The 13,990-nt window shown below is 45.9% G+C and overlaps 1 protein-coding gene across 1 annotated transcript in view; it reads left to right on the top strand.

Moving 5' to 3' along the window:
- Nucleotides 1-217: 217 nt before the first annotated feature.
- The window catches only part of LOC134438081 (rabphilin-3A-like), a 51,273-nt gene continuing 37,500 nt past the window's right edge, over nucleotides 218-13,990 (top strand). Inside the window, exons 1-4 of the mRNA XM_063187668.1 lie at nucleotides 218-258; nucleotides 6,286-6,384; nucleotides 9,651-9,780; nucleotides 13,015-13,098. Of these exons, the coding sequence (XP_063043738.1) occupies nucleotides 218-258; nucleotides 6,286-6,384; nucleotides 9,651-9,780; nucleotides 13,015-13,098 (354 nt within the window). The remainder of the gene's footprint in view (nucleotides 259-6,285; nucleotides 6,385-9,650; nucleotides 9,781-13,014; nucleotides 13,099-13,990) is intronic.

Here is a 13,990-nt window from a genome sequence, read left to right as displayed (position 1 = left end):
GTGTGTGTGAGTGTGCGTTTATGTGCGTTTGTGTGTTTGTGTGTGTGTGTGTGCGTGTGTGTGTGTGTGTGTGTGTGTGTGTGTGTGTGTGTGTGTGTGTGTGTGTGTGTGTGTGTGTGTGTGTGCAGCTCATGATGGTGACTCATGGCTCTAATTGTGTGTGATTTCTCTCCACAGAGGACTGGACGGAGCAACAGCAGCAGGAGCAGGAGCCACCATGACAGACGCGGTGATGGGGATGCGGGGCGTCCATGCCAAGTGAGTGGGCATTACATTACACTACACTAAATTACACTACATTACACTAGCTGATGATTTTATCCAAAACGGGTTTTACAGGGTATTGGTTACAGTCCCTGGAGCAATGTGAGGTTAGGTGCCTTGCTTAAGGGCACCTCAACCATGGAGGTGGAAGGGATTGGTTAGGGTGGGGATTGAATCGGCAACCCTGTAATCTGCAGTCCAGCACCCTAATGTAACCGTTGCACCGTGGCTGCCCCAAGAGGGAAGATGGGAAAAGTACTAGTGGTGTCAACAATGATCGATTCGGCGATCCGAATCGATCCGGGGCATGGACGATCCAGATCCAGATCCGGCAAGTTCCAGAATCAATCCGGCAATTTTTTTAAGTTTCAATTACTTCCATGGATATTTCGGGAGCAAATGAATGTTAAATTAAATGAAAACACTTCAAAACATTGCAAGACTGATACAGACTGATACAGAAAACAGCCAATAAATTGTTGCTCAGTATCTGACTACTTGTATTTCCTCATCATGGCTGAACATTTGCTTTGCGTTCAGTAGAAATGTAATGCATTGCAATGCATTGTAGAATTGAATCGAATCGGATTGGATCTAATAGAATCGAATCGAATCGGATCTACTACCTCCCGAATCGTGATCGAATCGGATCGTGAGGGCAGTGCCGATCCACACCACTAAAAAGTACAGAGGAAAAGGTATTTTAATTTTGCTTAATTTAATCCTACTCAAGTACAAGTAAAAGTACCCATCTAAAAATCTACTCAAGAAAAAGTAAAAAGTACTTAAATGATGTAAAAACGGAATTTGATCACCATGACAGACACGGTGATGGTTATGCGATGGTGGGCCGTGCATGCCAACTGAGTGGATGAGAGATGAGAGAGAAGGGATGCACTATATTATAGCCAGACAGACTGGAGTGGTAGACTGTATACAATAGGCTGGCCACCGGCTGTGTTGCAGACAAGAGGATATTAGAGTGACTTCATTGATCCCCACAGGGAAATTAAAGTAAGGTAGTAGTATGGTTATGTGTGGCGTCCATGCCAAGTGAATGGACAGATGAGAGAAGAGAGTGGAGTGATACAGTACGGCAGCATCCCGCCAGCCTGGCCACCGGATGAGGAGCAGACACTAGAAGCAGACAAACTCATGGCATGACAAATGCTGGATTGCCACCCACACCTTACCTGATTATCATGACTTTCAAATCTCTTTGAGACTTGGTCTGACCAAGAGCATAACAAGGAACATTCTTAAACGCCATGGTTGATCCATCTGTATGAAAGACCCACCTCCCTTGGGTTGCTACTTGTCGAGGGCAGAGCAGGCTGAGCCAAAGTTTAAAACAAGCATTTCTTAGTCCCAAGCCTCTGCTTGGACAACGTCACTGCCTTGAACACGCCTCTACCCAGGACGGTTGGAAATGCTCAAAGTTGATTAGTTCCCGACAAAGTGGGTGGATTTTCCCGCTGTGGAGGGAACCATAGCCAAATGCATATGAACACGCTATTTTCCTGAGCGAGTTTAGCTGAGCCCAAGGTGTTGCGTCACTGTGAGTGCGGAGCTTGGGTAACCTACACCCACCTAGAACAAGACTATATTACCCCGTTAAGACACAGCGTTATACATTTGATTTTACTAGAATGGCAATGACAAAGTCATGGCGCATTACTAGGCCCTGTCTTATGTCAAAGTATTGTAGTACTATGGTAGTTGACTTTTCAATGACCATTACAGCGTGCCACTGGAGGTACGACGTGCATTAATGGGCTACCAGGAAATTTTTCATTATTTTTTTTTTCATATTTAAACAGTTTTAGGGCTTTTTTGCCCTTATTTGATCTCAGTTGGAGATGGTGACAGGAAGTGAGTAGGAGAGAAAGATGGGGGAGCATTGCCAAATGACCAGGGCCTCGTTTCCCGATAACGATGGTTCTTAGCCTTACGTGTGTCGTTAACCAGTGATCCTACGAATGTTCTTAGATTTCCTACGACTGTTTCCCAAAGACACTCGTACATGAACGCGCGTGCACAGCCTCTAAGATCATTCGTAGCGTCGCTCTTAAGGATCGCTGTCCACATATGTGGTGCTGAAGTGTCCTCGGAGTGAATTGCGCCGTCATGCTTCTAAACCATTTACAAAATGTAAGGCGTGTGTCAGTATCAAAAGTTGTTTTCTATAAGGGTGGGACTACATTTGTAGCAGTTTGCAACTATCGACAGGAGTTGTTGTTGGCAAATGAAATAAAATGCACACACACAATGAAATCATGCAAAACCATGACCTACGCCGTTAAACCAGACAAAACGCATGCAGTTGGCTACCGTGCTTAATATTTAAGGAGACAAGTAGGCCTAGGAGTTCCAAATTGGGATGCGCATTTGGGGAGCGGCACGAAAAGTAGGCCTACGGCGCACTCAAGGCTTTAACAACTGTGAGGAACATTTTGTACGGCAGTCTGCTGTTACTAAAACACAAAAATCTACACGAATCGCCATCGCTGTCTTTTTTATGTCATAGTTTACCCTTATCCTACAACTATCGTGTCTTTTCTGCGTCGCCTTCCCTTTTAGGATACTTGAAAATGAAAGAGGGCGCAACGACTCGCTGACCGTTTTTCTTTTTTTTTTTTATGTTTCGGTAGTGGCCTTCCGACATCACCACTCTTGTCTCTGGTCGCCGAAGCCCCCTATTTATTTTGCGTGTGGATGCCTTGTTCTTGTTCACGAAGCACCCACACAAATTATGATTGATAGTCGTGTAGTTTGAGCCAGGCTTAAGGCCCTTTCGGAAACGAGGCCCAGGATGGAATCAAACCCGAGGCGCTGGCGTAGTAACCCAGTGCCCTACCATTAGGCCACGGCAGGGACAATTTTTGCATTGTTAATTCCACACTCAGACCCTGTTTACACATAGTGTATATGGATTGTTTTGTTAACTTGTCCATTCGGGAGTTCTAACTCCCTAAAACGGATATTTTTAAACAGAGTTTTTCAAATAATACAACTGTCACAACAGTGTTTTTGTTATGCACATACCAGAATAAAAATATGAACATGAATGAGATGATGTCCTCATAAGTGTATGCAGGCTTTAGACAACCAGTGACGGGCAATCTAGAATCATTCATTACAATCCAGTGCCACATATTCCAAATGACCTGGTTCCTGTACCTGGCCAATGCAGCCAGGTTATTGAACCAGGTCATTTGGAATAGAGCACTGGATTGTAGATCTAAGGAATCCAGCTTGCGCATCACAGCATACTGTAGCACCACCTGGCCTGGGCCAACTCGTACTTTTCTGTGACACTCCATAAAATTCTGCAACTGCTGGTTCACTGGTTCACTGCCCATGTGCCATTTCAAATTTTCCAGAGGTGTCAAAAGTAAAAGTAGAAGTGAAAAAAGTACCAACACAGGTGGCTTCACTGATCTAGAGCACGGTTGACAACTACCTGTCTTACACCTGTCTAGCTACATTAGTAGTGGAATAACTGGAGTAACCACTATGTAGTATTGTGTTCTGATGTGTAGTGCACACTTACCATGGGAAATCCAATGCTGCTTTGCACAATCGTTCCTATGTGACAGACAGCATGAAGCTACCCTCACCGAGGGTCCCAGATCATGGTCCCTGTCTCTGTCCAATCAGAGAGTGGGGCAGGGTGTCGTAATGGCCAAGTATTCTGACCTTTCCTGATTACCAGCAGACCTAATCACAGCCCCCTAGGGAATGTACAACAGGCAGGCCACCAGAACTAATCTCACTTGTGATTAGGTCTCATGGTAACCAGGCAAGTGCACACTATGAATTAACATACTTCTACTTTTACTTTTGGCACCTCTGAAATTTTCCCAGGATTGGGATCCACCAGATGTGTGACAGACAATAGGACCAGACAGACTGGCATTGCAGATGATGCATTCCAACTGCACCCCCACCCACAACCAAGAAAAACAATAAAAGTTTTGCTACTCCTGAATATGACAAGTAGACGAGATGCACTCACTCTATCGCCTAATGATTATTACATGTTTTAAATGGGTGCTGAATCCCACAAAACATAGAGTAGATGACTAAAGGAAGCGAATGAAGAGGGGCTCTTCCTGAAACGTTTGTGTGCGAATTACAGTAACATAGAAAAATCTGAAGAGTGCTGTACTTCTCATCCTTTACTCTTGGATAGATGGATGGAAACAGCTGAATTTGTCGTGAAAGTAGAGAATAAAACAGTGGGCTGCATTATTTACTTTATTTTCAGACCATTTCTGTATTTCTGTGATCTCCTCTGAAATGTTATGCTTTCTACCTTTATATTGCTGTGGAGTTGCCCACCGCATTGTTAACTATGGCTGCCACTTTTCATTCTTTTTTATTTCTCTTTCTTTGCTTATCTTTTCTTCACACTCTTTCTCACTCTCGAGATATTGCTGCGTGTACACTGATGTTATGTTGTCTCATTATTAACCACTCTGTTCTCTCTCTCTCTCTCTCTCTCTCTCTCTCTCTCTCTCTCTCTCTCTCTCTCTCTCTCTCTCTCTCTCTCTCTCTCTCTCTCTCTCTCTCTCTGCCCCTCTCTCTCTCTCTCTCTCTCTCTCTCTCTCTCTCTCTCTCTCTCTCTCTCTCTCTCTCTCTCTCTCTCCTTCTTTTCTTTCTTTGCTTTTCTATCCTTTCATCACACCCTTTCTTCTGCTTCCCTGTATGTGCTGTCACAGTGACAATGAACAGTAAGTATCATTTTATTGTCTGACAGGACTAGAGCAATCTATAGCAAACGATTCAGTTTTTCCGGGCCCAGGTAATTGGGGGGTGCAGTAGGGGTTAACAATTAGGACCCCCCATATTGTATTCATTAAGAGGGGGGGCCTTTGAGATGATTTTGTCCCGGGCCCAGTCAAAGCTGTCAGCGCCCCTGGATGCGAGTGGGTACTGATGGAAGCCACTGTTGGCGAAATAGATACCGAGCTCGTTCCTCATTCCTTCTTTGTGCATTTTTGTCAGTCAGCATGTTTGTATACGCAACCAAAATGTGCCTCATAATGAGTTTGTGAGCCTACATGTATGTAAATGGAATTCTACAGTTTGTGTGCAGGGCCGTTGACAGCTTTGGTCAGCCTCAGGACAAAGTCATCTGAAAGGGCCCCCCACCCAATACATGCAGTGCAATGAGGACCCAGTTTTGGACCGCCTGTCTCCCTGGGCCCAGGGCAACTGACCCATCCCCCCTGTCAGCTTCCCTGTGTGTGTGTTGGTGTGTTGGTAGTGTGTGTCTCAGCATTTGTGTGTCTCTCATGTGTGTACATTTGTTTGTGTGTGCGTGAGAGAGTGCGTGCGTGCATGCGTACGTGCGTGCGTGCGTGCGTACGTGCGTGCGTGCGTGCGTGCGTACGTGCGTGCGTGCGTGCGTGCGTGCGTGCGTGTGTGCGTCCATGCGTGCGTTCGTGTGTATGATTGTAATAGTGCATGTGCAGGTGTGTGTTTGTATGAACTGTAGGTGCAATGGTGTGTCTGTGTACAGTCGTGTGTGTGTACTATTACATATGTGGCTCTATTGTGTATTGTATATCCTTGTGCATGTGTATAAGTCTATGTTTTTGTGTGTAATGACAGGTGCTAATGTATTTCTGATGATCGCTCTCTTTCTCTCTTCTTTCCTATCCCTTTCTTTCCTCCTATCGACTCCCCTCTCTCTCTGTCACTCTCTCTCTGTCTTGCTGTCTCTCTCGGCTCTCTCCTCTCCTCTCCTCTCATCTCCTCTGCTCTCTCTCTTTCCTTCCCTCTCTCTCTCTCCTCTCCTCCTCACTCGATCTTCTCCTCTCATCTCGTCTCTCTCTCTCTCTCTCTCTCTCCTCATCTCCGACTCCCCCTCTCTCTGGTCTCTCTCTCTCTCTCTCTCTCCTCTCGTCTCTCTCTCTCTACTCATCTCTCTCTCTTTCTCTCTCTCTCTCTCCTCTCTCTCTGCTTGTCTCTGTGCTCGGTTGTCAGGGGCAACTGGAGCGCGGCGGCTCCCAGTGCAGGGGGGCAGGAGCTGACGGACGAGGAGAAGGAGATCATCAACAACGTCATCGCCCGCGCCGAGAAGATGGAGGCCATGGAGCAGGAGAGGATCGGGTGAGGAGAGTAGAGGAGAGGAGAGGAGAGGAGAGGAGAGCAGAGCAGAGGAGAGGAGAGGAGAGGACAGGAGAGGAGAGGAGAGCAGAGGAGAAAAGTGAGGGGAGGAGAGGACAGGAGAGGAGAGGAGAGGAGAGCAGAGGAGAGGAGAGGAGAGGAGAGGGAAGGAGACATGGAGAGGAGAGGTGGGGAGAGGAGACATGGATAGGAGAGGAGAGGAGAGGAGAGGAGAGAAGAGAAGAGTAGGAGAGCAGAAGAGAGGAGAGGAAAGGAGAGGAGAGGATCAGGTTATGAGAGGAGAGGAGAGAAGAGTAGGCGAGGAGAGGAGAGTAGACGTGGAGAGGAGAGGATAGTAGAGAGGAGAGGATCGGGTGAGGAGAGGAGAGAAGAGTAGGCGAGGAGAGGAGAGTGGACATGGAGAGGAGAAAAAAGAGGAGAGGATAGTAGAGAGGAGAGGGAGAGGATAGGATAGGAGAGGAGAGGAGAGGAGAGGAGAGAGGAGAGGATTGGTGAGGAGAGGGAGAGGATAGGAGAGGAGAGGAGAGGATCAGGTGAGGAGAGGAGAGCAGAGGAGAGGAGAGGAGAGAAACGAGGAGAGGAGAGGAGAGCAGAGGATCGGGAGAGGAGACGAGAGGAGAGGAGAAGAGACAAGAGGAGAGAGGATAGAGCATAGAGGATCGAGATGGATTGAGAGGAGAGAGATGAACTGGAGAGGTGATGAGATCAGAGGGAGAGGAGAGTAGAGGAAAGGAGAGGAGAGGAGAGGAGAGGAGAGAGGAGGGAAGGAGGAGAGGAGAGGAGAGATATAAGTGAAAAGAGGATAAATGAGGGCTGGAGACAAAAGCAGAGATGTAATGAGTGAATAAAGAGTGGTGTGTGAGAAGAGAAGAGAAGAGAAGAGAAGAGAAGAGAAGAGAAGAGAAGAGAAGAGAAGAGAAGAGAAGAGAAGAGAAGAGAAGAGAAGAGAAGAGAGGGATGAAGAGGACAGAAGAGAGGTATAGAAGGGTAGGGAGGTGTAGAATGGTTGCAAACAGAGATGAGGGGAGAGAGGAGGGGAGTTGGGTGGAGCAGGGAGATGAGAGGAGCGGAGAGTGGAGGAGAGGAGACGAGACGAGAGGAAAGCAGAGGAGAGGAGAGGAGAGCAGTTGAGAGGAGTGGAGTGGAGAGAGGGTAGAGAGGAGAGATGAGGAGAGGGGAAATGATGGGTGGAGAGAAGAGATGTGAAGAGAGGAAAATAGAGACCAGAGAGTTTGAGAAAATGTGTACAGAGGAAGGGAGAGGGGAAATGAGTGGTGAAGAGAAAAGGTGATAAGATGAGAGGAAAATAATGAGAGGAGAAGAGAAGGAATGAAAAAAGAAAAATCATGAGGGGGGGGTGGCAGAAGAGATAAAGGCTGAGGCGTGTAGAAAAGAGACAAGGAGAAAAGAGATGACGAGAGGAGATAAGAGGAGAGAAAAGGAAAGAGGAGGCAGGAAGAGAGGTACAGGTAAAGGAGAGCAGAGAAACGGAGAGGAGATGTGACAAAAAAGAGTGGAGATCTGAGGAGAGAGCATGACAACAGAGGACAAGAGTGGAGGAGAAATGAGAGGCGAGGTTAAATGAGCAGCACAGGAGTCCGGAAAACAACAAAACGGAAAACAAAACGGATTGGTGTTTCATAGCAAAGAAATGAGAGTAGAGGAAAAGAAACAGAGGAGGAAGGATGGAGGGAGGGAAGATAGGGGATCAAAAATTGGATATGAGAAGAGAGGAGGAGAACAAGGGATGAGAGCAGAATTGTGGAGGAGGAGAGAAGGAGAGACAAAAGCTAAGAGAACAGATGAGTGTGTGTGTGTGTGTGTGTGTGTGTGTGTGTGTGTGTGTGTGTGTGTGTGTGTGTGTGTGTGTGTGTGTGTGTGTGTGTGTGTGTGTGTGTGTGTGTGTGTGTGTGTGTGTGCGTGCCTGTGTACGTGCGTGTGTCACTGCGATGGGGGGAAAGATATCTTCCCGAAGATGGAAAGCAGGAAAGGCAATAAGGCATGATGGAGAGGGGAAGAGAACAATAGGGGTAAGAGGAAGAAAGATGATATAAGGAGTGGAGGGAAGATGAGAGGAGAGGAAAGGAAAAGAGAAAGGAGGGAAAGACGATAAGCTGAACAAGGGAGAAGACCACTGGGAAGGAGAGGAGAGGAGAGGAAATGAGATAACAGGAGAGGAGAGGAGAGGAGAGGAGGGCAGAGGGGAGGAGAGGAGAGGAGAGGAGAGGAGAGGAGAGGAGAGGAGAGGAGAGGAGAGGAGAGGAGAGGAGAGGAGAGGAGAGTGCAGCATAGGCATAATGATTATAAGAAATGAGGGAAAGAAGAATGCTGAAGAGGAGAGAAAAAGCATGGAGAGAAAAGAAGAGAAGAGAAGAGAAGAGAAGAGAAGAGAAGAGAAGAGAAGAGGAGAGGAGAGGAGAGGAGAAGGGAGAACAGGAGAGGAGAGGAGAGGAGAGGAGAGGAGAGGAGAGGAGAGGAGAGGAGAGGAGAAGGAGAGGAAAGACGAGGAAAGAAAATAGGGGATGATGAAGAGGAGAAAATAAGATAAGAAACAGGAAATGAAAGAAAAGAGTGTGCAGAGGTAAAAGCTGAAGAGGTCAACAGCTACACACACACACACACACACACACACACACACACACACACACACACACACACACACACACACACACACACACACACACACACACACACACACACACACACACACACACACTGAATGAGGGACCATACGGTAGTTATTGCCATGTTTGCTGCCCTCTCTGTGTACCTCACACCACACCACATGAACAATAATGTGCTTCTCTGTGCAACCATCGGACTTAAATGCTATAAAGCACCAATACACCTTGCCATACACTGTGGTCTTCTTCACCCTTCCCTGCTCTTTCCCTCTCCTCTCCAATCCCCATTTCCCTCTCTCTGTCCTCCTCTCATCCACCTCTTCTCCTTTTTCTCCAACTCTCCTGCTTTGCTCCTCTTCGCCTCCTTTCACATCTTCTCTTCTCTTCTCTTCTCTTCTCTTCTCTTCTCTTCTCTTCTCTTCTCTTCTCTTCTCTTCTCTTCTCTTCTCTTCTCTTCTCTTCTCTTCTCTTCTCCTCTCCTCTTCCCTCCTCTCCTGTCCTCTCCTCCACTCTCCTCTCCTCTCCTCTCCTCTCCTCCACTCTCCTCTCCTCTCCTCTCCTCTCCTCTCCTCTCCTCTCCTCTCCTCTCCTCTCCTCTCCTCTCCTCTCCTCTGCTCTCTGCAGGCGGTTAGTGAATAAGCTGGACGAGGTGAAGAAAACAGCGTGTGGGGACGGCGTGTCCCGATGCCTGCTGTGCGGCCAGCAGTTGGGCGTGCCTGGCGTGAGCTGTGTGGTGTGTGAGGACTGCAAAAAGGTGACGAGACCAGGCGCGAAAACACACGACACACCTCACAGACATGTGAAAATGAAATCTACCCATACAGCAGGGCAGAGGCATTCAAAATGTATGGAGCTCATGTAGGCTTGTACCTACCTATTAGAAAGTGTAAACACACAAAATTGAGATCCTGATAGGACAAAGACTCCTCTAACATGAGAAAACACAAGGTCAAAGAAAAAGGACAACGTTGAATACAATATAAGATGAAAGACAGAGACCGTACATGTAGGGCTACATTTGTGTTCCTCTACCTGTTGTGCGGACAGCAGCTGGGCGTGCCTGGCGTGAGTTGCATAGTGTGTGTGACGACTGCAAAAAGGTGATGACCAGGCGTGAAATCACACCACACACTACACTGCACAGACATGTGAACATGAAATCTCATGGATTTACGTATTTCACACACCATGAAGCACTCATTACATGACATAGTGACGGCTGAAACGGGCCTCATGGGACAACACAAAGGACAAAATAGACACAAACACACAAGACAAAAATATGCATGTGTGAGGATTGTAAAAAGGAGACAAGTCCATGTGCGAAAACACACGACACTACACAGGCAGCAGAGCAAACATTCTAAATTCATGCAGTTCATGTAGTACCTACATTTAAGAGTGGAAACACACAAGATTGAAAAATGTGATCCTTATGGGACAAAGAGTCCTCTAACATGAGAAAACACAAGGACAAAGAAAAACACATTAAACAACATTAAATACAATAAAAGACAAACACAGTACATATACATGTAGGCCTACATTTGTGGCCCACTGCGTCAACCCATAGTACACAAACCTACTGCCAACCTGATCACTTGGGACATTCAAAATTGAATCAGTTTTTATGCATTCCTATTACAGTGTGAAAGCACACAGGATTGAAAAAGATGTTCCTTAAGGGACAACAATGTAACATAACGTAACATGACAAGACACACAACACAAAGAAAAGGACCAAGTCAGTCCAATAAAAGACAGATATATAGACATATGTAAGAGATATAGTGGTAATGACAAATTGTGAAGATGGGAAAAAATGTTTGAAAGACTGAAAAAGTCATTCAACATGTGGCCGTGAAATGGGAGTGTGTACGCCACAGTAAATGCAAATTGATAGCCTGGAGGAATACAGAGAGCATTTGTGTTGTGTGGAATTGGATTTTCTTTTCTTTTTGTTTGTGTTGGTTGTCAAGAAAAAGAGAAACCACAAATGGCATGTCCACAACAACTGCATTACCAGCTGAAATTAAATGAAACACTAAAGCACCGCCGGCGTGACCCTGAAATACAGTCTTCCTTGTCAGCTTCATAAAAATGCCTACCGGACATATTGAAAGTAATCATTGCGTTCAAACTTGAGGTAATCATATTTTCCACTCCATCGGCCTTTCACGGAGTCTAGTAATATGAGCATTTCTTTTCACTTCTGAAATCAAGCATTAAATAGGTCAGCCACCTGATGCCGTCGTTTACAGCTGCTAAAATTAAAACATTACGCTTTTGTTCTGGAAATATTCAGAAGCTTTTGAAACAAGAGTCCATAATGGTAAATAAGATGAATATTGTTGCTTTTACTTGGATGCATGTATGGTAATGTGTGTCAAGTATGTATAGAAAAAAACATTAATTTTGTATTGACTTTAACATTGTGTTGCCAAAGAGTTTGAAATATATCTGTATAGCCATAGGCTTGTTAAATATTTCTAAATACCAGGCAAAAGTAAAAAATGAACATGCAATACTTTCTCACAGCCACAATTATGTGCTGTTAGTATACATGTAGTGTTATATAAATGGTTGTGTGATTTTATGTGATGTTTTGTTTTGAGTAGTTTCTTTCAGTCAGACTATACAGTAAAAGTCAGAGGTCACGCTTTTTAATTAACGTTACATAGGCCTACAATTGATGACTGCATACGCACATTTAGGTTCTGCAATTCTTACCTAACAGACATTTCCCTATCAATCATTTCAAAAGGACTTGAGTGTCGTGTTATAGCCGAGATGTTCCCCAATAGCTTTCATGGTCATCCTGTTACAGATTTATAGAAGATATCCTTAAAGGAAAAACAATCTGGTAACCAATACAGTTGCAAATCATAGTCAAATCAATGCGTTGAGATATAGGCCTACATACGGCAACCACTGAACGCAGTGAGTGGGTGAGAGTTGCTCAAGCATGAAGGGAGAGGTTCAGTGTAAATCAATCCAGAGGTTTGTTTTTTCAAGGTCAACAACTGACTTCTCAAGAAGGAGGAGATGTCCTTTAACGGTGCATATACACACCAGACATTCACACTTGCTTGACGTGTCCGGTAGTCCGAGAGGTTCACAGGCTGTTTAGGTGCTCCCTTTCACACTGCACAGTCAGAATTCGTGTTCTACCCATGGCCAGCTTCATTCATTTTCAATGGGAGACCGCTCATTGGACTCGAGTTCTATTTTCAAGGGGCATCGTGGACATGTCCGGTCTCCTGCTCGCGGGCCCAGACATGCACCGTGCTTACACCGCGCTCCAGTGTGCAAGGGATGATCTGTTGTCATATATTCTAAACGTTTCGGACGGAAACCGGATAGTACCTCCTGACACGTTAAGTGGACATCTCGCGCTTGCAGTGTGTATGCACCGTAATATACCACCAGTATACCAGTATAACTGAGGCACAGAGAGGAACAATTCCATTCCCTTATACCACATTCATAACCTGGCAACCCAGACTGGCATGAAAACATTAGTCTGGAATTGCTCCATTCAGATAGCTGTGGTCAGTGGGTGGGACCAAATATTTACAGATCAACAATAGATCCAGTCGGCATGTCTGGTCCGCCCACCCAAAGTGAGGGGTGGAATACGCTGAGAGGAAAAGCAAGCAAGCAGCTTCAAATGAATGGCAGTGAGTGACAGCCTGGTCAGGAGAGACATAGCAAAAAGCATTTACCATCATCACAATACCTCTAGAAGGCTCATCCAGATGATAAGATGTCCACGATGTTGAAGTAGAAACCATCACATGTGAAGCCTCACGATGGGACATCATTTTTGTATCAAGGTTGCCCGATTGTATTGCCTGATGTTGCATTCAGCTGTACCAATATTTGATGTTCTTGTTCAACATGGCTATAGATTATACCACACCAAACTTCTCCTTTAATCTGACTCTCTCTCTCTCTGTATTTCTTCCTTCGTTTGTCGATGTTCCAGAGCATGTGCTCCAAGTGTGGCATTCAGGCCAACAGCAAACCGCGTGCCGTGTGGCTATGCAAGATCTGCAGCGAACAGAGAGAGGTGAGACCCACCAAAAATGCTGTGTGTGTGCGTGTGTGCATGCGTGCATACTGTATGTGGTTACGTGCGTTTGTGTGTGTGTGTGTGTGTGAGCATGCCTGCATCATGTGTGTGAGGGTTGGGGTGGGGGGGAGCAATAGCAATCTGTGCATCGTGTGCCTCTGCAAGATCTGCAGCGAAGGTGAGAACAATGAGAGGAGCAGCCAGACCAAAAGTATATGGGGGATTACTCTCTCTGTGTGTGTGTGTGTGTGTGTGTGTGTGTGTGTGTGTGTGTGTGTGTGTGTGTGTGTGTGTGTGTGTGTGTGTGTGTGTGTGTGTGTGTGTGTGTGTGTGTGTGTGTGTGTGTGTGTGTGTGTGTGTGTGTGTGTGTCATGTGTTCTTTTTTAGTGTGTGTGTGTTTGTGTGTCTGTCTGTGTGTGTCTGTGTGTGTGTGTGACAGCAAAAGTGAGACAGCGAAATTGTCTAAAGCCCACATCTGACATGTCTGTTGGATGAAGTCTCCACCATTCTTATTACAAAAGTGTGTGTGTGTGTGTGCGTGTGTTCGTGTGGGTGTGTGTGTGTGTCTGCGCTGCCCGACTGCTGCACAGTAAATGTACAGAAATGTCATGTGGGAGCAGTGAAGCGTGAAGGCATAAAAGGGAGGGGGAGGGGGAGAGCCATACAGAACTGAGAGAATAGAATAGAAATCGAGTGAATCGCTTGTTTCTTGGTTAATAATTCAGTCTTTGCAGCTTCCAGGAAAGTACATCAATGACATAAAGACAACACTATAGGGCAGACCTACGCAATGAAAAGTTTTGTTTAAAAAGCATGACGTTTTGTTGCGAAAGAAAGACAGAGAGAGAGGGTGAGTTCATTTGTTTGTTAACCCCTTATGGGACACTCC

The sequence above is a fragment of the Engraulis encrasicolus genome, chromosome 21, assembly GCF_034702125.1.
Source record: "Engraulis encrasicolus isolate BLACKSEA-1 chromosome 21, IST_EnEncr_1.0, whole genome shotgun sequence".
Taxonomy (NCBI): Eukaryota; Metazoa; Chordata; class Actinopteri; order Clupeiformes; family Engraulidae; genus Engraulis; species Engraulis encrasicolus.
Note: the sequence above shows the minus strand (reverse complement) of the source record. Positions and strands in the feature narration are given on the sequence as shown.